Source organism: Bos indicus, chromosome 9, assembly GCF_029378745.1.
Source record: "Bos indicus isolate NIAB-ARS_2022 breed Sahiwal x Tharparkar chromosome 9, NIAB-ARS_B.indTharparkar_mat_pri_1.0, whole genome shotgun sequence".
NCBI classification, from domain to species: domain Eukaryota; kingdom Metazoa; phylum Chordata; class Mammalia; order Artiodactyla; family Bovidae; genus Bos; species Bos indicus.
In genome coordinates, this window is record NC_091768.1 from 91,431,320 (window position 1) to 91,458,239 (window position 26,920).

The 26,920-nt window shown below is 40.0% G+C and overlaps 1 protein-coding gene across 8 annotated transcripts in view; it reads right to left on the minus strand.

Moving 5' to 3' along the window:
- Positions 1 to 26,920, minus strand: part of IPCEF1 (interaction protein for cytohesin exchange factors 1) — a 167,701-nt gene that overhangs the window by 61,567 nt on the left and 79,214 nt on the right. For 5 of the 8 annotated variants that reach the window (XM_070796421.1, XM_070796417.1, XM_070796418.1 and 2 more), the window contains 2 exons: positions 15,624 to 15,663; positions 14,835 to 15,004 (listed from right to left, as the gene is read on the minus strand). In XM_070796421.1, the coding sequence (XP_070652522.1) occupies positions 14,835 to 15,004; positions 15,624 to 15,663 (210 nt within the window). The other 3 variants (XM_070796422.1, XM_070796423.1, XM_070796424.1) reach the window with 2 other exon arrangements.

Consider the following 26,920-nt stretch of genomic DNA (forward strand, 5'->3'; position numbering starts at 1 on the left):
CAAATACTGCATGATTCCAGTTGAATGGGGTACCAAGAATAGCCAAATTCATGAAGAAAGAAAGTAGAATGGTAGTTTCCAGAGGTGGAGATACTGAATATAGCACTGTGGTTTTATAAGATGGTAAGAGTTCTGGATACAGTTGCACAATAATGTGAATGCACTTACTGCCACTGAACTGTACCCTTCAAAATGGTTAAGAGGGGTGACTGCATGTTATGTTTGAGGTACTACAATTTTCTAAAAATAAATTCCAAAAAATGTGGTGATACTCCTCTGAAAATCATTATTTGTCAGTGAAGGATGAGAATGCATTTGCCACAGTAAGTTTCCTAAGATTCCAATAGGAAAATATCAGTGGTTAACATGCTGTTCATGAGACTGCCTCTTTCCCAGGGAATAGCCAGAGATTCACATTCCAGTCTAACAGATAAGAAAGAAGGCCCAGAGAGGGTGAGGGGTTGGCCTAGGTTGATGAGTGGCTCCAGCATCAGAGGAGCGCCCATCCTCCTGATTTTGAATCTAGGGACAACTTCAACTCTAAGATGTCATTTCCTTGTGTCCTTTTCATTTATCTGGGAGGCAGGGAGAATGCTGTGCAGTATGTGGGATCTTAGTTCCCCTATCAGGGACCGAACCCACACCCCTCACCCCCTGCACTTGGAAGCATGGAGTCTTAACCACTGAATCACCATGGAAGTCCCTTTTGTCCTTTTTGAAGACATTGTTTCAAACATGTTCTAAATTCTGGCTCCTTTAAAAAAATGTTCTATATATATATTTCTTGTCACTTCCACTGCATAGCTTCCTTTCAAAATGTGCTTGAAACACACTTTATGGAAAACCAAACACAGCAGCACGATGACAGATGAGTTTATCAGCTAGCTTGTCAGTAGAAGCATCTGGTCCCTTGGACCTTAAAAAGCTTGCTCCGCAGGGAACAATAAATCTTCAAATAATGACTTCTCAGGAAAATCCTCAAATCTAACCAAAAGTTCAGCTCATCCCATGGGTCACTTCTCATTCTATTGTTTGGAAAATGTGCACACAGCCCTCATCACTAAATCACATATTACCTAAGCTCTTACTCCACGTTAGGAACTACTGTGCTGAAGAATGCCCCCAGGGCCTCCTAGTTCACTTTCCTGTTTTATGGCTTAGAAATCACCCTTTACACAGGGTCAGTAGGAGTTATTTTTAGAATCTCTAGCACATGACAGCCATTGCCGCCAAAACAAAAGCAAACATTTCTAGTGTTTGAAAATCCTTAGCACAACCCTTTTGCATCCTAAAATCACAATGCTATACACACACATTTCATCTAAAGTGTACACAAATTTGCCATTATAAGTATTCCTTTGATCTTTTATATATTGCCTTAAAATGCGTTTACTCTTCTCACAACCACTCTGAATTACGTAGGGACGGTATTCTTGGTCAAAAGGTACTTATAAGAAAATGAATGCATCACTGACCTAGGACGAGACAGGTTAGTATGAAAGGGCAGGACTAAGGACCCTGTGACATTTGTCCTTCATATCCATGCTGGCAAAACTCATTTTCCTGCCTGCTCGTTTAAAAGAATAACCGAGATACACACACACACTCGCATTCACCTATCAATATATTTATACGCATACCAATAACTATATAAATGCAAATATATTAAACACACTTGCATGCTAAATCACTTCAGTCATGTCTGACTCTTCACGAGCCCTCCAGGCTCCTCTAGCCATGGAATTATCTAGGCAAGAATACTGGAGTGGGTTGCCATGCCCTTCTCCAAGGGAATCTTCCTGACCCAGGCAGGGACTGAACCCACATCTTGTGCGTCTCCTGCATTGGCAGGTGGGTTCTTTACCACTAGCACCACCCAGGAAGCCCATATTAAACATACACTATAAATTAAACACATGTTGCTTTATATTCAACTTAGTATATGTGTGTTTGTAAATTCTATTTCCTGTTAGCTATTTTAAAGAATTTTTAAAACCAAGATTTCTTATTTCAAATTCTATGCATTAATGAACTATAATATATCCATATGTAATACAGCCATTAGAAATGATGCTGTGGATATATATATACATACAGTATATATGTATAGTATATAGTATATATATAGTACATAGACATGAAAATATTTTTGTAATAATTGCTTGGTGAAAAAATCAAGTTATGATCTCACGCATGGTATGACTGGATTTTTGGGAAACACAGAAAAATGTTTGCAAACACATACACCAAAATGTTTGGAGTGATTGCATCAAGGTCACGGGATCATAATTCATTTAAATACATAAATTATCTTAATTCACTCATTTCTTTCTGTCTCTTTCCATATCTGTCTGACATTTTAAGCCATCTTCTTAATTATTTAAGGCATTTAAAAAAAGTATTTAAATTTCAGAGAAGCGAGAAGCTGGATTCCACCCAAAAAAGATGAAGTAAAACAGAGGAAGGTTGTGGAAACACCAGCAGAAGCACTCGGCACTGGCCGCCAGAGGAGAGGAGAGGAGGTACCACTGATCTCCCGAGGGCATTCCAGTTCCTGCCACGAGCTGAGGACCATCCTCCGACAGCCCAGCCGCTGTCATGAACCCTGGGGTCCTCCGTCAAAGCATCAGTGCCCAAACACAGTGGACCTGCCCTGAGAACAAGACAACAGGCGAAATATTTCACAGCCTTGGTATTTCACAGCTTCTTCGGCAAAGTTTGGAAAGAATCGAAAGGAAAATAATATTGGCAATGTCAGCAACTGTTCCCACACTGTGGGAATTTAGCAATAAGAAGTCACAAAGGACAGCCTACCTCAGTTACAGACTGCCCTGGTCATATGGGTGTACATGTCTCTGCTCTTTTTTTGGATTTCCTTCCCATTTAGGTTACCAGAGAGCATCAAGTAGAGTTCCCTGTGCTAAACAGTAGGTTCTCATTAGTTATCTATTTTATCCCAGTATCAATACTGTATATATGTAAATCCCAAGTATACCTTCTAGCTGCTTCACTTTGCTATACAATAGAAACTAGTAAGTTATAAAGCAACTACACTCCAATAAAATTTTTAATAAATAAATAAAGCTATGGGTGGGGAACCAGTATTTTAGAAATGCATTCGGAGGCCTACCAAGGAAAATAAATGTTAAGACATGGTGATAGTATCACAGACAACAAATACATTAAACCAAAACCAAGCATCCATTTTAAAGATCTTTTCCACATGCCTGAATTATAATGAGGGAAGGAAAAGAATTCAAAAAGTCTTCAGTCATTCCTAAATGCAGGCTTTCAGGTGGTACCTAAATTCGTTTTTCTCCTTTCACTCAAGTCATCATCTTGAGGGTAACCAGTCACTTCCAGCTGCTAAAAAATCTTTTGCCATCCACCTTCCCATTCTCCTTTCGCATACACACTCCAGGAACACGGGTTGGCAACAAGTGTATCCGTTTTACTTCAGTGGTTTGAATTGCCTTCACTGAAGAAGCATTGTTAAGTACTGGAATTTTGTATGGGACACTCTCAGAAGCTGGTTGTTGGCCAAAACAATGAATACAGAGATCAAACAAATTAGAAGCCCATCATTCATAAAGGATCTTGCTTGGTAGAACTCCAGGAATAATCAGGCGTTCAACATGCTTTGATTAATTGATTTATATAAATAATTGACAATTATGTAATGTGATAATTAAGTAATTGTATTTAAAAAAATGATTGGTGCCTATTCTGTGCCTACTGGTTCTAGGCTCCAGGGACATAATTTTCTCTTTTTTGGCTTTTTTTTTTCACTTTCTGGGTGTGTCATTTACTCTATACATTCAGTGATATCCCAAGACCAAGGTGGTCACCAGTATTCACAGAGGATAACTCTGAATGCTGAACACTGACTTCTTTTTTTTTTTTTTTTGGTTGCTCCGTGCAGCATTGTTGTTCAGTCATGTCTGATTCTTTGTGACCCTATGGACTGCAGAACGCCGGGCAGCATATGGGATCTTAGTTGCCTGACCAGGGATCAAACCCATGCCCCCTGCAGTGGAATCCCAGAGTCTTAATCACTGGACTGCCAGGGGAGTCTCTAGAAACAGTTTAAATCAGAGAGATAAAAAATATGCCCTCAGGTGTTCCCATTATACTGGGGGAAAGGAAAAAAAGAATATAATAAGCTCTGATTGCAATATAAATTCTTACAGATTTTTTTTCAACCTATGCTAAACTTGTTCAGACATCTTCCCCCAAATCTATGTTAATAACTGATTACTAAAAAAAGTTAAGAAAACATCAACAACTCTTTCAAAGGGAGAGTTAACCCATTTCTTATTTTCTTATGGTGGAAAAAAAAAAAAGGTGCTCTATATTGAGTGAAACTTTCAGAGCAGTTTTCTCATAAAAAGAGAAATTCAGGCTTTCAAGTAACATTTTCTGCAAAGGTATATTCAGTTCAATCTAAAAACCATATTAGTCTTTTCTATAGAGATTCTTATAAAACCGATTCCAAGAAAAATCCCTTCCAAACCTAAGATCTTCCAAAATTCACATGACCTAAATATGCAGCTGAATACTGAAAACTTCTGATATAGTCACGGTTACTTGAACCTGCAGACACGTGGAATCATCCAGGCAGTGAGGGGGAAAGTCAGTCACATTCAGGCTGGCAGGTTGAATTCTCAAAGAACTGCAAGGTCTGTATAATAGGTATACTGGAGTGGAGTGTGACTCCCCTGTTGGCTCAGACAGTAAAGTGTCTGACTACAATGCGGGAGACCAGGGTTCAATCCCAGGGTTGGGAAGATCTTCTGGGGAAGGAAATGGCAACCCACTCGAGTATTCTTGCCTGGGAAATCCCGTGGGTTGAGGAGCCTGGTAGGCTACAGTCCATGGGGTCACAAAGAGTCAGACACGACTGAGTGACTTCACTTGGAGTGGGTAGCCTATCCCTTCTCCTGCGGTTCTTCCCAACCCAGGAATTGAACTGCGGTCTTCTGCATTGCAGGCAGACTCTTTACCAACTGAGCTATCAGGGAAGCCCATTAAACCATATATTAACATATGGTTATATGTTTATATTAACATATAAACTCACCAGTTTACCAAAAGCGTTTATGAAATAAAGAGTTGGTGATTCACCTTTTTCTGTATGAGGCCCAGGGGTTCCTGGGCTCCCTTGAATCACTGATGCAACAGCACAAAAGACATCAATAAATGGTTACTCTACTACTAAAGAACATAGGTTTCCTAGTAATTTTATACAAAGAATGTACAAAACTAAAATAAACCGGAAAAGTCACTGACAATGAGTCTAAGTGCATATTTTTACCAACAAATTTGTCCTTCCTCAATTTTCATATTATTTTCCTAGTCTCTCCAGGCTCTAAAACTTGGAGTCGTTTTAGCTTCAAATATTTTGTGTTCTATATCAAGCGCTCCACATACCTTTCCCTTGCTAACTGTGTGAGTACATGCTAAGTCGCTTCAGTTGTGTCCTACTCTTTGTGATCCTATGGACTGTAGCCCTCCAGGCTCCTCTGTCCATGAGATTCTCCAGGCAAGAATACTGGAGTGGGTTGCCATGCCCTCCTCCAGGGGATCTTTCCAACCCAGGGATCAAACCCACATCCCTTACATCTCCTACATTGGCAGGCTGGTTCTCTATGACTTCCCTTGGCTTCCCTTCTCTACGACTTCTGGGCTTCCCTTATGGCTCATCTGGTAAAGAATCCGCTTGCAATGCGGGAGACCTGGGTTGGATCCCTGGGCTGGGAAGATCTCCTGGAGAAGGGAAAGGCTACCCACTCTAGTGAATCTGGCCTGGAGAATTCCATGGACTGCACAGCCCATGGGGTCACAAAGAGTTGGACACGACTGAGCAGCTTTCACTCAGTTCTCTATGACTCACACCCACTGGGAAGCCCCACTTATTGTGTACTGCGTCCTAATTTCTTAGTTTCCCCTCCAGTCTAGGAGTTCACGTTTCAACAACTGCCTTTTGTCACCATCTCCTAACTGACCCTCTGAAAGCTCCTTTATTCTCCAATATAGCCCCTATACTGCCCCTATATCATCCTATAGGCTATATATATCATCCTATATTGCCCCTATATCATCTCCAATATAGCCCCTATATCATCTTCCCCAGACTGAAGATGAAGCCCAGTCCCGGGAAGATTAAAAGTGATAATGGTTTGGGAAGAGATTTTATTTTTAAAAAAGAAAAAAAAGACAGGGAAAAAAAGAAAAGCTACTTAGAATATGGTTTTGGCTATGGCTTGACTCAAGGCTTTTCAATGCTTTTCCCCCCTTTTGTTGAAAATAACATTTTCTTCTTCTTCTTTAAAGAAAACCATTGTATGTTTAATTTACCTTTTTTGTTTGTTGGTCTCTTCTTCGTCATGACTCCCTCTTTCCCCTCCCCCTTTTCCAAATGAAAGCCATGTTAAATCAATCACTGGATTGACTGCTTCATCTTTTTATTTTTAATGGAGAGTATGCCACAATTGTAAAGCAATAAGATTTGAGGTAAACAATATGAAAATTTTGCTTTTTGCTAAATGGTAGCAAGTTGAACAGTAATAAAAAATGGAGAAGGTGTTAGTTAAAAGTTATTGCTTCTTTCTCTACCTGAATTTTTTTAAAAAATCAGTTGTCATCTAATACAAGTTTATATTCTATATACAAAAATTTGGAAGTCTAAAAAAATCATGGCTTTAAACGTCCACTGATGAGGCGGATAGGTGATAAAGATGAACTCTGAACTGCTACTAAAGATATGCATGTTTTTTACTGTGGGGCAGGGCAAGGAATTGAGGTGACTTTGTTTGGGGAGGTAGGTAGGTTTGTTTGTTTTTAGTTTCATCACTTGTTATCTCTAGGAGACTCGGAGCCAGTGATCCTTTTATTCTGCTACAGTCTTCAAAGAATTTACAAAAAAATCAAGGGCCGCCAAAACTTAAATCTTTCTTGATTTCCCCCAGAACTTAAATCTTCCTTGATTTCCTATTTCGTTCTCCGGTGGTTCATGTTTTTAAATATGTATACATGTATCTATTCTGTTTCTTAGATAAAAAATATTTTACCAAGGATCAAAAGAAGAAACCCTAGAATTAAAATGGGGAGATCTATCACAGTGGATTTCTTCTCAAACTGATAACGTTTAGGTTTTAAGCAAAATAAAGTGCCAGTTAATGTGAAACTCAATCACAAAGACTTGAGATTTTTGCTTTATGAAGACAGAGAATTGAAATTCTTTTATGCCATAAATGTGCATTCAGAGTCCATGAACCAAGCTCTGCTTTTACTTAGGGATAGAATGTTTTCCTGTCAGACCCCGTTCTTCCCATTTTTTGGTAGAAACATGGTATGGAGAGCATCTCTTGGCTTCCTGTGGGTACACAGGACACTCCTGCACAGCCCACTCGCACTGCCTACCAGCCCTGCTCTGACACGATTTCTCCTGGTTCTGTTCTTCACTCTATGTCCTGTACTTGATGGGAGTTTGTGACATGCTGCTCTGCCACTCTTCCATTAGTATTTGTCTTTATACTGGTGCCCTTGCTTATTGCAAATGTCACTTACAGCAGCAGTTTAAGGGGCTCTGCTGGGCTGGAGAAACCATGCATTCAGGAGGCCTGTGTGCAGCGGATAACAGACCAGTTACATGCCTTATGAAGGCAGTCAGAAGACAGATCTGTAGGTTTGCTTCTCCACCTTCTGATACCATGAGCTAACGGGAAAAAAGGTTTAGGGGGTCTTAGTGTGTTAATGGGCTTCCCAAGTAGCTAAGTGGGTAAAGAAAAGGCCTACAATGCAGGAGACACCAGAGATAAGGGCTTGGTTCCTGGGTTGGGAGGATCCCCTGGAGGAGGGCATGGCACCCCACTCCAGTATTCTTGCCTGGAGAATCCCATGGACAGAGGAGCCTGGCGGGCTATAGTCCATGGGTCGCAAAGAGTCAGACACGACTGAAGCGACTGAGCACAGCACAGCACATAGCCCCTATATTACTGTTCGGTTGGTATTTTCATAAGCCAATTTCATGAGGTCATCTTCAGACTCAAGAATCTGCAGTGGCTCCCTACTGCCTACTGACCAAATCCACATCCCTACCATGTGCATTTGGGGCCACACTTACTGATCCTGGCTCACCTCTCAACGGGGAGGTCATGTAGCCTGACTTTAGTATTGGTAGATCTTGTTCCGAATTCCAGTCCTGCCACTTACTCCTTAAGCAGGTTTGAGCAAGTTACTTAAATTCCCTCAGCTGCATTAAACGCCTTGAAAAATGGGAATAATAAACTCTATCTTGCCAGGGTTTCTGAGAATTCAGTATAATGCCTAACACAATGGGTTGGCACAGTTCATTTATATTTTCATTCCTTTGTTCACATTAGTCCCCAGACTGGAATGCCTACCCTTCTACCCTCTGTCCTTAAAAAAAATAATAATAATAATAAAAACTGTCTTCCAAGGCTGATCTTCTCCACAAAGACTTTCTAAATTCACTGCAATCCACAGGAACAATGTTTTTTTGTTGGTGAAAATTATATTTATCCAGTAAAGAAGGCTAGCTTCTTTGACCAAGGAAATCACACAGCTTTGGGAAATGATGAGATAAGGAAAAACACACCTTCCTAGATAGAAAGGGAGAAGAATCTTTCAGGAATAAAAGTTGCTTGGCAGAACTCTCCCACATTCAACCCAAAATACTTCCCTTTACCCTGAATTTTATAGAATTCATCTGTATTTCTCACTCTCAGAGCCATTTCTTCACCAATTTTTCTTTGATCATGTCATTTACACAGGTCTCTTTGTGTGCACCAGTCTCTAAGCTTTTAATAGAGTGAAGAATTGCAGTCTCTCATTTATTTGTAATTCTACACTTATAACATCTACATCTACTAGTTAGTCCAAATTATTTTTAAGTCTCAATAAATACTGATGAGAGGATATATAAATGGGTGGGTAGGTGGATGAATGGAAGGATAGATGATAAACTTTTCATGTTTGGCTCATTTAGAAAGAGAATTTTAATATCTGTTATCTGTAATTAATATTAAACTGTGCTTTGTAATTAAAGCCTAAATTGTTTAGGCAATGCCTCCAAGTTTTATACTAGCCTAATGCATATGTTCCCTTGATGAATTTTGATAGCTCACATATGCTCTTAGATAAAGTAAGAAGATACGCCACCAAAATGATTAAATGCTCTGTGAGCAGAAACGTTTAAGAACCTCACTGATTTTAAGTGGGTTATATAACAAAATAATATATATATATATATAATATTTACCATATGATCAGTCTTGGGTATAAATAAAATCCACAACATATTTCTCAAGGAACTATGCAAACTTTTAATGAAGAATTCTTAGAAAAGAAAAATAAGTTATAGCAAAAGGGGAAATCTTAAAGCTGAAAAAATATGATACTTTTCACCAATAAGTAATCACATCTTCAGGACCTATCCTGTCACTATTTCATAGCAACACGCCTGAAAGAAAACAATAATTCAAAACTTTGTCTGTTCTCTTCCAGAGAGAAGATGCTGATCCCAAACATCAGTCTTCAGATGTGCCTGGAATCCAGGTGAAAATCTCGAGTGGAGGGGATTCCCTGGGAAGTCTTCCTTCTCTCTTTCAACATTTCTGCCCTAACCTGGTGATCTGGATCAATAAACCCTCGTTTTCAGCCAGAGGCCATGGTTAGAAAGAATCTAATAAAATAAACTCTAGTAAGACGTTAACAAAATGGGAGCAAGCAGCTGTGTGGGACCCATCTGGGACCATGGAAACCTTCTAGCAAATCTCAAATTGGATCTTGTCCTGTATTTTTAAGAACAGACATGACTAGGTGTGACTATATATATATATATATATTTTTTTTTTTTTTTAATAGATGTTATTTTACTGGAAAATCATTTTCCATCAAAAGCCGTCTTTACTCCCCAGCCCATTTCTCAAAACCCCCACGGGTAAGATAAATGCTGGTGATTCCTAAATCTTGTTTATTTATAAAATCAACAAATACAACAGGAGTGCCTAGTAAGTGTCAGACACCGCCTAAGGGGCTAAAGATATACTCAGTCTTGCTCTATAGAGATTATTATCAGTAGTGGAAAACAGCAAGACTAACAAGATGTACAGGCTTCCCTGGTGGCTCAGACTGTAAAGAATCTGCCTGCAATATGGGACATCAGGCTTCAGTCCCTGGATTGGGGAGATCCCCTGGAGGAGGGCATGGCAACCCACTCCAGTATTCTTGCCTGGAGAATTCCATGGACAGAGGAGCCTGGCGGGCTTCAGTCCACGGGGTCACATGGAGCGGGACATGACTGAGAGACTAAACACACACAACAAGATGTACAAAAGAGGAAGATAAGTGTAATAAGTATTAAGCATAGGCTGCCGTGGGCACAGAAGAGGTGGCCTAATCTGGGTCAGAGGAAAGGTAAGGACACTAAGAGGATCAGCTATTCAAACTAAAATTTGATTTAGGAGGAGGAGTAAGCTTGATGGGATTGAGTGGGAGAAAGACTTTACAGGATGAAGACAAAGAGTTATCTGAGCCAATAAACAGCATATGCAAAGGCTTAAAGAGAGAGCTGGCATACATGCCATTAATAAAGAATTAAAATTAGTTCTGCAGTTGCAGCTTGGGTGGCAGTGTAGAGGGTAGGGAGAATAAGACAGATATGGGCCAGGAGATTATCAGTAGCCAGGAAATGAACTGGTACTTCAGGGGCAAGGAAAAGCACTTGTGTGGACTTTAATCCAAGATTTTAAACAGCCTGGATTTTTAAGGCTGTTCAACTTGAATATGGTTTTGTAAAACATGCCATAAATTCTTGTGTGCAGCATGAGATTCTATGCGAGTAAGATGGGGTGTGAAAAGCGATAGATGAATGTCTGGACTTGACCTTTCTCAAGAAAATCTGCGTAGCATTTTTTAAAGCATCAAAGTGTGGTGGAAGAAGGAAGTACACCATGTGTCGGTTACTAGGTAACGACGATAACAAAACCCTGAGAGAGGTGAGAGTGGCATCTCCTCAGGTTGTCAGGTAACAAGCGCGACAAGCAGAGGGACGCCACAACAGCAGCTGCACTTGCACATAAGCCCAGCCTCACGTTTCACTTCTAGAGTTGCTCCTTCTGAGCCCCTCTGAAGGCAGACAATAGCGGGGAACCACACGGAACCAAGTTTGTCCTGGTCCCTGCATGGAGTCAGGTTGGCATAGGACAAAACCTGGGGCTGAGACGTCTAAGGGGCTTAAGGGGATCTGTTTTCCCTCCGTTAGGACTCTGATCACCTGGAGAATGTGCGTGAGTTCCCTGAGTCTCGGCCTTCTCCCAACGTTCAAAATAGGTGACAACTGCTACTTCAGAGGGTATTTTGGAGGAGTTAAAAAAAAAAAAACATGTAGGAAAGGTACCTCGAGTCTCTCTTGGCATTTGGCAGGCATTTGATAAGAGGAGACTCTGGCTATGAAACCATCAGCTTCATTACCGTATGAAAAAGAATGGGCAACAGGGAAGGTAGAAGAAAAAGAAGTTTCTTCATAAGGCATAGATGCCTTGGGAGCTACTTTATTGAGTCTGAATTCCTTGAGTGGCTTAAAGTAAATAAATGTTCTCAGCCTGAGCGTATGTGTTTGGCTCTTACTTCACAGTTGATATTCACACGGATGGCAGGACTATGACTCTTAAATTAAGTATTCACTGAGTAGACTTTTTCCCCCCAAACAAACATATAATTAAGATGTCAGGGTGTATGTGTGTGTGTGTGTATGTGTGTGTGTAGAGATGACTCCTCTATAATACAGCATAGAATTAGGGAGCTGAAAGGGTTGTTCTGTTATATACCACTAGCTGAATAGGATAATTCTCTGGCCAGATAACAATAAGTTTATCTCCATTCAATGTTGCTAATCTATTTCTGCTCGAATTCATCATTTGCTCCCTGAGTATTGCTTTATGTGTTTGTATGACAGCAACTGAGGACGGGGGCCTCGAGGGGGTCTGATGGTCCCTCCTTTTCCTCTTTCACATCAAGTCTCTGTCAACAGTGCTAGTCCCTGTGGAAGCATGAGATTCCTAATGCCTAAAACAGGTAATTCATTGCTCCCTTAAGAGAAACAAGCCAAATGAACTGATGAGGCCAAATAAGCCAACTCTGTAACCATGTGTGGTTCAGAGGGGATTCAATTCTATGAAGACGGGAACAGCACCGAGAACATATTGGAGGGAAAATGCAATTGAACGAGGAAATTAACGCCAGGCTTATATCTGAGCTTTTTTACTTCCCACAGATGTGCTATGCTCCATCAGCACCCAATCTTCCCAACAGTCTCAGAAAATTCCTAAAGAGCTATTAAAAAGTAAATTAGTAAGCCGTCTCATTTCATAAAAGATCCAGACTATAACTTGCCACAACTAGCCAAAAGCAAAAGCCTAAAACATTATAAATGAGAAGCAGAAAATTATATTAACCCTAATTTATTAACCTTCATTAAGAAGGAAGCTGTATTATTTACAATAGCCAAGATACAGAAACAATCCAAATGTTTATCGATGGATGAGTGGATTAAAAGGATGTGAGTGTGCTGCAGTCCATGGGGTCGCAGAGTCGGACACAACTAAGCAACTGAACTGAACTGACTGAGATATGTAAATAGTAGAATATTATTCAGCTATAACGGGCTTCCCTGGTGGCTCAGATGTAAAGAATCTGCCTGTAGTGCAAGAGACTTGGGCTCAATCCCTGGGTCAGGAAGATCCCAGGTGGGTACTGGGCTACCCACTCCAGTATTCTTGCCTGGAGAATCCCATGGACAGAGGAGCCTGGAGGGCTACAGTCCATGGGGTCGCAAAGAGTCGGACACGGCTGAGCTGCTCACACACACACACATTCAGCTTTAAAACTAATGCAATTCTGCCACTCGTAACAACATGGATGGACCTTGAAGGCACTATGTTAAGTGAAATAAATTAGACAGAGAAAAATGAATACTGTATGCTCTCACTTTTATGTAGAATCTTTAAAAAAAGAAATAAACCTAAGCTGAAAAATGCAGATAACAGAGTGGTGGCTGTCTGAGGTGGAGATTGAGGGGTGAGCAACAGGGGTGAAGATACTAAAAGCACAAACTTTTAGTTATAAAATAAATAAATCATAGGGATGTAATGTACAATATTGTGATTATAGTAAATAATACTGTATTGCATCTTTGAAAGTTTAAAGTAAACAAATCTTAAACTTTCTCATTAAAAAAAGAAGAAGAAGAAGGACGCTGTATTTTTTAGGAAAAACCCCTTAGGGTAGAAGGTGAGAGCCCAGCCCAAGGTTGCCTTAATTTGGATGAAACCATTCCATGCTAGAGGAGATGATGAATGTATCCAGGAGAGGAGAACAAAAGAGCGAAAAGGAGACAGTGGAGGATTACATATTCTACAAGGTGGTTCTTACTTGTGAACCTCCCAAATCTTTAATAAAATTGCTAAAACTCAAAAATATATAGTTATAAAACTCAGTGAAGAATTTTGTACCAGGTTTTGGGTGAAACCAAAGCAATAAACTTGGCAGCAGGAGACAGAGGAGGGGGCGTACAGAGAGAAGCACAAGAGAGGGAGCTGATTCCAGTGCACTGGAATTGGATTTGAGTGCAGTTTAACCAGACCCTTACAGGACAGGTCCTTGGGTCATGTGGATACACAAGTTTTCGATTAGTGGCCAGTGAATGTAGATTTCTTAGCTGAAAATTTCACCTTCAAACTACACAGGGCACTTATTTTACATTTATAAAGTTATTTGCCCTAAAGCTCTGTTGCTCAAGAGATGGGCATACATAAGATGTTTTAAAAGAATGGTGTCATATAAAAAGAACTGTTCTGGCTTGTGGTCAATTTTTAAATGATTTCCCCTTAATAGATTAAAGGACATCCATTGCTGACCTTCACTCAACCAAAACGGGAAACAAGCTCTCCTTAGATCAGCAGTTGGCTACTCGGGGTTAGTGGAGAGAGTTCTTCTGTGAAAGGTCTCTGCTCAATATTCAACAACATCATTGTTTTCAGAATGCCTCAAGCCAGGAAGGATCAGCACACTTTTTTTTTTTTTAAATTTTGATCATTACACATTTTAACAATAACTTTATTTTCAGCCCTTTCCAACAGAAAACTTGCCTGCAAAATAGATCTCAAAAGTACACTGCCTATTACAGGATAAATTAGGCAACTTTCTTATCAAGACTTGTCCAAGGATCATTAGTTTAAAGCCATCAGCGTACATGCCAAAGAACAAGAGATGACAGTCAGCGACACAATGTTGGCACACAGGTTAGAGATTCCAAAACCAACTCCTGCCCACTCCAGCCACAGAGAAGGTCAGAGGAAAAGAAAATAATGAAGGAGGGAAAATGAAAACAGCTTCTGTGGACAGAATCAGTTTATACCCTCAACTTTTCTTTAAGTTGAGACCCTTTTTTTAGTAGAGATTTTAGCAATGTCAAGTGTCCATAGCAAGTGTTGTCCATGGAAATCCTGAAATGATTAGCATCTCTCATGGCAGAGTAACATTAACAGGCCCTGAAATCCTCCTTCAAGACAGGTATACATTGGGATGCTCCTCTCCAACCAAAGATTAGTCAAGCGGGATGGTTTTCTCCTCCAAGTACAACAGAAAAACCTACATATCCACAGAAACAGTTTCTAGAGCTTATTGGTTTATTTGCTCTATTCCAAGTCCCAGAAATTGAAATGATCTTTCCCATAGGGACCACCTGCTCCATCATGATCTCTGACCCACCCTTTGTTGAAGAGGGAAGAGAAGGAAGAGAGTGGACTCACCAGCTGATTGCTGTACCAGTACAGCGACGACCCCTTCAGGACCACCCAGAACTTTTTCCATTTGTTGCCTAGGAAAGTTCCTTTCTCCTTTTTCTTATAGAGCCACCCTTGGCAGTCAGCATGCCCCAGGTCTTTACATGATATCCTCCTCCGACTCATGCTGAAAAAACCTGCAAACAAGTACATGAAAAAGTACGTAACGTTGTACCCTGATTTATAAGACAGAGTGAAAGGGAACTGTACACTGTTTACCTTCAGGAAGTTGGATTTTTGTACCAAGATCTATGCAAAGTAAATGTGAAAATTAAAGTAATTTACCGATTTTATTTTTAAACATTCATTTGGTGCTTAGAAGGGACAAGATCAAAGAAACAGTGAGACACATACAGGTGTAAGTCTAAGAACGTTCTTCAATCGAGTAAATTGAAAACATGAAAATCATGATTCTGGCAGGCACATCACTGCACTAACCAGCTTGTTTCAACAATAATAGCAGTAGTTATGCAAGAGATGGAAAAGGGTTAATGCCCACCTAGAAACACAGCCACTTGCCGACTCAGTGCCAGTCTTTGTAAGCTCTATTGACATACCACGGGGGATTAATCCAAATGAACAGCAAGCCATCATTTCTTAAAATCGATCCAAAAACAAGAACCCCACATTAATCTGCCATCCACGTCCTGGTATTAGCATTAAGACAGACAAACATCGGATCCCAAAGAAGACATCCAGGAGAACACGACACTCACACACACACATAGGGGATAAAGAAACAAAAGATCTAATTACCTTGAGTTTTCTTTCTCTGCTTCTGACGCAAGGGAACCTGCTGGAAATGCAGGAAGGAGAGAAAAGAGGAAATTTCTGATTGTGTTGTAACATTTGTAAAGAGAGAAGGAGGGAGGAGGTGGCAGTGTTTATGAGCAGGATGGAAGCTAAAAAAAAAAAAAAACGACTCTCCCAGCAGAGCTAAAGGGGCGCTTACTAGCTGAGGCACAAAATGTGCTAATTAGAATCAATAGACATCTAGCTGCACCTGAAAACTACGGAACACAGCATTTATCACTAATGTTTCCTGTTTCCACCCACAACCACCTTTCTCACTACCACTTTAGTTATGACAGGATAGCGTTCACTCAAGTTCTTAAAAATAATAAAAATATCTCCCCTTTTATTCTTTGTGAGAGAAGAAAAACTTATAGCATGCTTTATTTTGTGCCATTTCTAAAGAGCAACAATTATTTAAATAAACCTGGAAGACAACCATTACAGTCTCACAGGACTACAGGTTTACATCAGACTACTAAATTCATGGTCCTGCTACCTCCATCGGGTTGCATGTAAACCACATGAATTAACCATCCCAGAAAAAGAAGTTCCACAACCTCTTTTGGTGAGGTGTAAGTACCTATCAACCCTCCTTATTGGGAAATTCTGATTTGCAGCCAGGTTTAATTCACATATTGTCTTATGGAAGATAAATTAATTACCAATTTCTATTTTATACCAGCTCTTCTAAGATTCAAATTAGAAAAAAGATACTATATCTGAAATATACATTTTTCACATTACATTTTAAACAATTCAAGTAAAATCATCAGACTATAAACAAAAACAGAAAAAAAAATCTTTCAACTGGCTCTGTATGTGTGTGAGATTTTTTTTTTTCCTCCATTATATCTAAGCTGAATTCAGTCAGGGTTAAATGACATAATCTTTTGAGTGGAGAATTTGAAAAAAAATGTACATAATCGAAGAGGAGTTCTAAAAATTGATATGCAATTCTATTACAAGAGCTTATAAAGTTATTCTAGATGCACCTGGCTAATATCCTCTGTATCTAACTATTGCTTTAATAATTACAATGGCTCTATTATATTTTTGAAGAGGGAATGTGACAGAGTGGAAGTAAGATGGGATTTTTAAATCCAGAGACCTGAAATCAACTTACAGCTGTTGTAATTAGTAGCTGTGTTACCCAGGGAAAAGTCAGTTTAGCACTCAAAACCAACTTCCTTCATTTGTAAAATCAAGATATTTATAAATCCAATCCCATAAGTCTCATAAGTATTTAATATGGTTGTACACAAAAATGCGCTAAAAACTAAAAATTCTTTATGTATGCATGGTAATATTATATGATTATAGATGTAAACAAATGTTTCATATATAATAAACAAAAATTTCCTATCAAGTTTTAGGATAGGTAGGATTTGTATTTCTCTCAGATGTATTTCTCTAATCATTTAACTTCAGTGATGAAGTTAAAGTGCCTTAAACTGTATTTCCTGAGAAACCTCATACTAACTTTTTATTTTACAAATATTAGAATAAAATTTTATTCTTGAAGAAAGAAATCATTCTTTTGAAAAATGGACATGACAAAGGCAATATTTGCCCTAAATTTTAGGCAAGAGAAGACCTGTTAGAGTCGTGACAGGCAACAAAAATGTAGGTATTTTTGACCAAATTCTAGTCATTTCTACTTCATAAGATACCTCCCACACTGACCTGCATCCTGATCTAAAATTCCCACTATTCTCTTCAACGTTCTTTCTCCTGGGCTTTTTTCTGAGTTCAGCAAAGCCCATTAACAAAATATTTTAACCCAAATATATTGTTCAGATAATGTATTTTATTTTGATAGCTAGAACTTAGCTGACAGCCAGGACTGAAAAAGAAGAGAGTAAGTCAATTTAGACAGTGGGAATAATTTAAGAGAATCTGGGGTCCAGGAGACCCCAGGAAGCTCTCAAGACAAATTAAGAACCACCAGGGAGTAGGAAGAAAAGGGAATTATGGACAGAGGCAGTCCTAGACCATTCTGGCACATCTGAACAAGGTCAATCACATTAGCTGATACAAAAAGAGCAGCTTAGAAAGGAACAGAAAGTAGGAGAGGACACTGTAGTATCCGTGAAGGGAGGCAGCCCACGCTCCATCCCTCCTGACTGGGAGCAGGTGAATCTCCTCCATCCATTAATTATAGGCTAGTACTCTTGCCTGGAAAATCCCATGGACGCAGGAGCCTGGTAGGCTGCAGTCCATGAGGTCGAGAAGAGTTGGACATGACTGGGCGACTTCACTTTCACTTTTCACTTTCATGCATTGGAGAAGGAAATGGCAACCCACTCCAGTGTTCTTGCCTGGAGAATCCCAGGGACAGGGGAGCCTGGTGGGCTGCCATCTATGGGGTCCCACAGAGTCGGACACGACTGAAGCAACTTAGCAGCAGCAGCAGCAGGCTTCCCAGGTCATGCTAGGAGTAAAGGTATCTCCTGTTACCAATGCAGGAGATGAGACATAAGAGACATCGGTTCAATCCCCAGGTTGGGAAAATACCCTGGAGGAGAAAATGGCAACTCGCTCCAGTATTCTTGCCTAGAAAATCGCATGGACAGAGAAGCCTAGTGGGCTATGGTCCATGGAGTCCATGGAGTCCACTCCAAAGAGTCTAACACAACTCAAGCAACTCAGCACAGCACAATTTGACAAGGTCTTTCCAGTTCTACCATACAAGCTGATGGCTGGTTCTAGAGAAAACCCTCTATCAAACTGCACACTCTGTCTCAACATGGCCCCAAAACAGGCCTTGGTCTATGCTAGATTCTTGCACCTGGACTAATGAGAAGTGGGGCTCTAGGCTGGACGATACCTCAAGCAGGCTGAGCACTCAAAACCGACAGGACTTTATTCAGACTTTTTTTTTAAAACACGGGCAAGGAGTTTAGTCACTGAGTCAGCCCTATGCCTCAGACAGAACTTTTCCTAAGGCAAATGATCATAAAATCTGTATAAGTGTTCAAACTGTTTCCTCCAACCAGAAGCTGAGCTGCATATTACAGGAACAATAAATTAGTGGGAATTGCATTTTCACTTGATCGACATGAACTTGAAACCTAAATTGGTTTACATGAAAGAATGAAAACAATCTTGAGAACTTTAGTAAGTTTGAGATATGTCTAACTCCTCACAACAGGAAGTGGAACCCACGAGCTCGTCAGTTTCAAAAAGATCTCACATGTGGTTTATTCCACTAGATGAGCGAGAAAAAGCCAAGCAAACAGTGAGCACTTTATGAAACCATTTTTTTTTATAGGGAATTATAACCATTACAACAAATGTGTGTGTAAGTATGCTCAGCCATGTCTGACTCTTTGTGACCCTATAGTCAGCAGCCCGCCAGGCTCCTCAGTCCATGGGATTTCCCCAGACAAGAAGACTGGAATGGCTTGCCATTTCCTGCTCCAGGTGATCTTCCTGACCCAGGGATTGAACCTGTGTCTCTTCATAACAAATATCTAAAGCCTAATAAGGTATTTTTCTCACAAGATTTTCTTCCTATTGGGATATTGTAGGTAAAACTTAAAATTCTGAATTTGCCCTAATTCGGCTCTAAAATTTGAGGAAATTTTTCTTTTGAATACATATTTCCTTTTTATTGAAAAAGAGTATTTTTCTTTTACTTTTTAAGCAGGGGGGGTTAAAAAAATTCACTTGGTCATTAATCGCTCAAAAACACATGCTGTATAAATATACAAAGGAACCAGTGTAAAATATACAAATGGACCTCCTCTGATATTGAATGATGGTGTTCACATCCAAGTTAAGGGTAATTATTATACTGATTTCTAATTTATATAGCAATTAAATCTTAAAAGGTACAATTTACCTGTGACATTAAAATTCACCATAAAATAGTTTGTCATTACATCAAACTTCACAATGATCGTGTCTTAAAATTACACGGTGATATGCTATGATGCAATGGCACCCCACTCCGGTACTCTTGCCTGGAAAATCCCATGGATGGAGGAGCCTGGTGGGCTGCAGTCCATGGGGTCGCTAAGAGTCAGTCACAACTGAGTGACTTCACTTTCCCTTTTCACTTTCATGCATTGGAGAAGGAAATGGCAACCCACTCCAGTGTTCTTGCCTGGAGAATCCCAGGGACAGAGGAGCCTGGTAGAAGGCCGTCTATGGGGTCGCACAGAGTCGGACACGACTGAAGTGACTTAGCAGCAGCAGCAGCAGGCTATGATGGGTCCTGATTTGCACCATTTTCCCAAGTTCCATGGTATAAAACCTCACAGCATTGTCAATTTTAAGCTACCAATACTTTAAGTGGCCAGCAGCCTGAGCCAAAGGACACAAACAGCCTCAAAGCTCTAGGGTAGTATTAGTCACTCCGTCAGTCCAACTCTTTGTGACCCCATGGACAATAGCCCACCAGGCTCCTCCATCCATTGGATCTTCCAGGCAAGAATACTGGAGTGGGTTGCCATTTCCCTCTCCATTAACCAAGCCACAAAAATTCCTAAATTTTTTAGGGCCAAGCCAGCTCCAGCTGATAAAACCATTACGAAGTTTCTCTACAAAACACATTTGCCCCCCTATAAAAAAAAAAAATCTCTCCTTTTTCCTGGCAAATTAAACTCAATTTTGTAAAGAGAATTTTCAAGCTTTAAATATTAAAATTTCACCTGTAAAAATACATGAAAAACTTGCTACTTTTTTTCAGAAGACTAGCTACCTTAAATATTACTAAGTTAATATGAAAAGAAACTCTCTGATAGTGAAAAATGAAGATAGATAAGAGACTTTATAATAACAATAGACAATAATTGAAAACAATGATAACCAAGAAACATAAAGCTTATAGTTAGATAGTGTTTGCCATAGCCAGGGTGAGTCTTTTCATAAATACTTGGACTAAATTGTCACATTCACAGCTTAGACATTATTATAATGCATATTTTACCGAGAAGAAAATTTTTTAATTAATTTTTATTGGAGTATAATTGCTTTACAGTGTTGCATTAGTCTCTTGCCATAAAGCAAAGTGAATCAGTCATATGTATATGCACATCCCCTCTTTTTTAGATTTCCTTCCCACCATTTAGGTCAGAGGAGAAAACTGAAGTAAATCAAGGTTCAGTGTTTTGCCCAAAGTCACAAAAGGAAATGGTAAAATACATATATTTATTTTAAGAATAAAATTCACAAAGTAGTAACCTTTAAGGTATTTGCTTCGGTTGTTGATGTTATATAAAGTAAGAGAACAGAAAAGCAGGGATTGAAGTTTGAGGAGAAGCTGGATGCAATGGCACTTTCTACATTGAAGAGAAACTGGAGAAATTAAAGAAGAACTAGGGAGAAGAGGAAAAAGAAGAAGAAGAAAAAGAAGGAGGGACAAGGAGAGGAGGGTGAGGAGGAGGAAGCTAGAAGGTGGAAAGTGAGGGAGAGAAACGTGTCAGGGAAAGACTGTCTAGCTTAATCAGTGGAATAAATGACAATATAGAGAACTGTGGTGTTGGAGAAGACTCTTGAGAGTCCCTTGGACTGCAAGGAGATCCAACCAAGGCACCCTAAAGGAAATCAATCCTGAATGTTCATTGGAAGGACTGATGCTGAAGCTGAAACTCCAATACTTTGGCCACCTGATGCGAGGAGCTAACTCATTGGAAAAGACCCTGATGCTGGGAAAGATTGAAGGTGAGAGAAGGGGATGACAGAGGATGAGATGGTTGGATGGCATCATCGACTCAATGGACATGAGTTTGAGTAAACTCCGGGAGTTGATGATGGACAGGGAGGCTTGGCGTGCTGCAGTCCATGGGGTCGCAAAGAGTCGGACACAACTGAGCAACTGAACTGAAATGATAGAGAACATGGCTTAAGTAGAGAAATGACAACCCACTCCAGTATTCTTGCCTGGAGAATCCTATCAACAGAGGAGCCTGGTGGGCTACAGTCCATAGGGTCACACAGAGTCAAACATGGCTGAAGCAACTTAACACAGCAGCATTTATAAATAAATACATATATATCCATAGTAAACATATTGAGTTTGATGTATATAAGACACATGGGAAAATAGCATATATAGTATTTATGAGTCTAGAGATTTGGGAGAAGTCTGGAATAAAGATGTAAAATTAGGAATCATCAGCATATAGAGAGTGGAAATCTTGAGTTTGGGTAAGATCACTCAAATGTGTAGGATGTAAAAGGAGTGAAGTCAAAATCCAAAGGAAGACCAATGCATTTACACAGAACTAAGAGGAATGGAGACTGCCAGGAGACAGAGCAGACAAGCAAAGGAAAACAAGAAAATCAGGAGAGGGATTGTCATGGAAGTGAGGGAAAGACTGGAGGGAGAGGTGAGCCAAAACCATCAAACACTCACCAGTATAAAAGAGAAAGAAAAAATTACTAGAGACCTTGGCAAAACAGTTTCATCATTGTGTTGGCTAGAAAACAAATTTCAGTGGGTTGGAGAGTAATGGGAATTTAAGAAGTTAACAGAGCACTAAAGACTAGTCTCTCCAGAATCTTGACTGAAAAGAGGAGACATGATAGTAACAGGAGTCCTAAAGCCAAAAGACAGAGGTTGTTACACGTGTTTTCAAAACTATGCTCCTGTGCTTATAATCTCTCCTGCAATAAACTATAGACAAACACTTGTTCACTGACAGTCGGATGTTGAAATTGAAAAGCCATTTAACTACATGATATCAAAAGTCTCAGCTGTTCATATTCTAACTCACTGAGTACACATTTCTCACTTCCTTCTTTTCTTTCTTAGCTTTTACTTTATTTTTAAGGGAATGAAATATGAATACATGATATACAACTTCCCTTTTCCATTTCCCTCTCATTCACCCCAGGTTACACTAAACCGAATGTGATATTTATCATTCCCATGCAATTTTAGTATTTATAAGGAGCATTTAACAATACCATAAGCAATAGCATTAATGGGTGGTGGTGGTTTAGTCGATAAGTCGTGTCCAACTCTTGCGACCCCATGGGCTGCAGCCTGCTAGGCTCCTCTGTCCGTGGGATTCTCCAGGCAAGAATACTGGAGTGGAAAAAAAAAAAAAAAGAATACTGGAGTGGGTTGCCATTTCCTTCTCCAGGTGATCTTCCAGTAGTTGAACCCGGGTCTCCTGCATTGCAGGCAGATTCTTTACCGATTGAGCTACGAGGGAAACCCTAATAGCATTAATGGAGGTGTTTAATTTTCAGTATTTTTTAGATTTTTTTTTTTCCCCATGTTGAGGTAAGTAGTTGTAGTTCTAAGACAACAATGCTGCTGCTGCTGCTGCTGCTAAGTCGCTTTAGGCGTGTCCAACTCTGTGCGACCCCATAGACGGCAGCCCACCAGACTCCCCCGTCCCTGGGATTCTCCAGGCAAGAACACTGGAGTGGGTTGCCATTTCCTTCTCCAGTGCATGAAAGTGAAAAGTGAAAGTGAAGTCGCTCAGTCATGTCCGACTCTTCATGACCCCATGGACTGCAGCCTTCCAGGGTCCTCCATCCATGGGATTTGCCAGGCAAGAGTACTGGAGTGGGTTGCCATTGCCTTCTCCAGATTTCTATGCAGAGACTTCCATTTCAGGAAAAAGTTTTCCCTTGGCATTTCTTTTTTCCAGGAAACATTTAGGGAAGGAAATTTATTTTAAACAATTTTTGAGAAAACACTGTCATAAAGTTTTGATCTAAGAGAACTGTGACATTTCTTCCCCACTAGAGCAATCCCTGAAAGCAATTCTTGAAAGCTTTAGGTAAAAGAATTGTGTACAACGGTAAACAAGATGTTGTGTCACATTCTCTCTGAGCCTTGTCATCCTTAAATTAAGGCTGCTTTCCTTCCTTAGCTAAAATGCTGTTACTGAAATCTGAGACTTTAGTAATCAAGCCTTTAAGACTCATATACTAGTCATTATTATTTATTTATCTATTTATTTTAATGATAAACGAATCATAAAAGAAAGCTAAGCACACTGATTTAGTGTATAATGCTGAATGACCACAGTATCGTGCTGCTTGCTGTTGTTTAGTTGCTAAGTCATGTCTGACCCTTCTGCGACCCCAAGGACTGTAGCCCACCAGTCGCCCCCGTCTATGGGATTTTCCGGGCAAGAATACTAAAGTGGATTGCCATTTCCTTCTCCAGGGTGATCTTCGAGACCCAGAAATCAAACTCAAGTCTCTTATGTCTCCTGCATTGGCAGGCGGATTCTTTACCACTGAGCCACATGAAGAAGCACAGTATAATGTACGGAAAGCCTTATACGAACTACACAATGGATGTTTAATGATTGTACCAAATATAATCATAATGGTGGAAATTTCCCCAAAATCTTTGACCCAGATCCTAAAGGTGTTAGGCGAGTGCTTTCTTTCAGGTCACAAGTTGGTAGATTATGGATTTTGTTTATTCAACCACCCCTTACTGCACAGTTACTCAGTGCCAAGGACCAGCAATTCAGTGGCAAGAAAGTTTTAACACAGCTTCTAGGGCAACACAGAGGAAAGAGAACTGAGCAAGGATAACAAGGTCTCACCCCATCACAGTGCTGACCTAAAACTGAGGAGTCAGAGCCGGGCCTCCAGATAAAGACCTATGCATAAGAGGATGTGGCACAGTAATGCAGGTACAATCAGGAGGCATGGACCACACACAGAGGATGGCAGGATTTGGGGGTGGACACCGTGTTCAGAGGGGCCAAGTCACATCACGAAGAGCCTTGTAAATTATGCTGGAAAGTACAAAGTTCATCTGAAAGCCAATGGAAGCCATTGAACAGATGGGAAAAGATGAGTAGAAAAATCACGTCTATGTGTAGGCAAATTCACCCTGGCTGTTGTTGAGGGGTGGGGAGGAGACAAGTGCAGAGAGAGGCAAAGAGCCCAGTGAGCAGGGGGAGGGCAAGTGTTGCGAAGATGGGAAAATATTGGGCTGTTGTTACATCCTCTGGAAAAACCCAAATGGACTTTTTGGCCAACCCAACATTTAGGTGTTAAAACAGACAGAACTTAATGAGCTAATCCTTTTGATTCTGTTTGAAGCTTTAGCTTTGAAAATCCTGCTGCTTCCCTTCAGAAGAGAGAAAATCAGAGGCAAGAGAAACATACTATCAGTTAACAACAATTCAACAAAAAAAAGAACAGTGTTTTTTTACTGTGCACATAATAAAATTTCAATGCGTAGAGTCTAGTTTCTTGAACTAGCACTATTTACATACCACTTCAATGATACCTATCATGTCGGGATCAATAAAAGTCCCTTAGAAGTATCACCCTGCCCCCACCAGGTGGTCGGCTCCTCCTCTAAGTACCCCAGCACTAAGCAGAGAGCTCAGCACACGCAGCTCAATACATGTTATTTTAATGGAAATGAAGGGTAATTTGGGATGTCATTAGGTCAAATGTGTCAGGCCTATCAAAACCACCTAGCATAAAAATAGGTCTCTGGTGCTACATATTATTTAGAGAACAAATGACAGCAGAAAATGGAACTAATTTTCTAAATGGAAAGATAAAGTAGGGTAACCACTGAAAAGCAGCTGGAAGAAATGCTTGAGAGAGATATTAAGCGTTCCCAGCCAGACACTGATGGCTGTGAGATAAAAATAACAGGAAAACTGACACACAAGGAGAGCTGAGCTGATTCAGTCAAGGGGTGGAGGATGATGGCTCATGAAATGAGAAAGGCCCAAAAACAGTTCCCACCAAGAACAGAATCCACTTGTGCCCAGAACCAAAGGGGAAGCAGGTTACATATTACACGGTTAAGAGCCCTAGATTGGGAGTTCCAGGATAATGCATTAGTCCTTGGCTAATCAGATTTGCCATCTTTGTTCAAAAATCCAAGGCCATACTTTTTTTTTAAAGACATGGAGATTTTGACTTGTTTCAACTCACCATTAAATCTCCAATTCCTACGTAGTAGGTGGCTGACACATAATAAACTCAGAAGAGGTAATCAGTGAACATTAAATGAATGTATCAATGAATCAATTTATTCATTTGAAGTCCTTAGGTGCTCTCATTATCTTAATTTCCATTTCCTCTTAAACATATAAGATAAACGCTTTCCAGCTGGAAGATTACTTTTTTTTTTTTATCACAATTAAACCCTGCATTATCTTTCTCAAGGACTCAACAGTCCTAATTCTTTCTTTTCATGCCATTTTCCCAAATAACACATACACATGCTTATAATCACATGCATTTTTTCTTTTAAAATTTCTCATAAATTTTGGATACTCTAAACCTGAGTTTCCCTGATTCTGTCTTTACAGATCTGTGACCTCTGTGTGCTTTTGCCCGTGACCTCCTTTAATATCCTGTATACACAGCTTTGATCTCACACAGAATGATCTCTGTTCGTTTCCAAGGCAAACCATTCAATATCATGGTAATCCAAGTCTATGCTCCAACCAGTAACGCTGAAGAAGCTGAAGTTGAATGGTTCTATGAAGACCTACAAGACCTTGTAGAACTAACACCCAAAAAAGATGTCCTTTTCATTATAGGGGACTGGAATACAAAAGTAGGAAGTCAAGAAACACCTGGAGTAATAGGCAAATTTGGCCTTGGAATACAGAATGAAGCAGGGCAAAGGCTAATAAAGTTCTGCCAAGAGAACGCATCGGTCATTGCATACACCCTCTTCCAACAACACAAGAGAAGACTCTACACATGGACATCACCAGATGGTCAACACTGAAATCAGATTGATTATATTCTTTGTAGCCAAAGATGGAGAAGCTCTATACAGTCAGCAAAAACAAGACCAGGAGCTGACGGTGGCTCAGATCATGAGCTCCTTATTGCCAAATTCAGACTTAAATTGACGAAAGTGGAGAAAACCACTAGACCATTCAGGTATGACCTAAATCAAATCCCTGATGATTATACAGTGGAAGTCAGAAATAGATTTAAGGGACTAGATCTGATAGAGTGCCTGATGAACTATGGACGGAGGTTCATGACATTGTACAGGAGACACGGATCAAGACCATCCCCAAGAAAAAGAAATGCAAAAAAGCAAAATGGCTGTCTGAGGAGGCCTTACAAATAGCTGTGAAAAGAAAGGAAGTGAAAAGCAAAGGAGAAAAGGAAAGATATACCCATTTGAATGCAGAATTCCAAAGAACAGCAAGGAGAGATAAGAAAGCCTTCCTCAGAGATCAATGCAAAGAGATAGAGGAAAACAATAGAATGGGAAAGACTAGAGATCTCTTCAAGAAAATTAGAGATACCAAGGGAACATTTCATGCAAAGATGGGCTT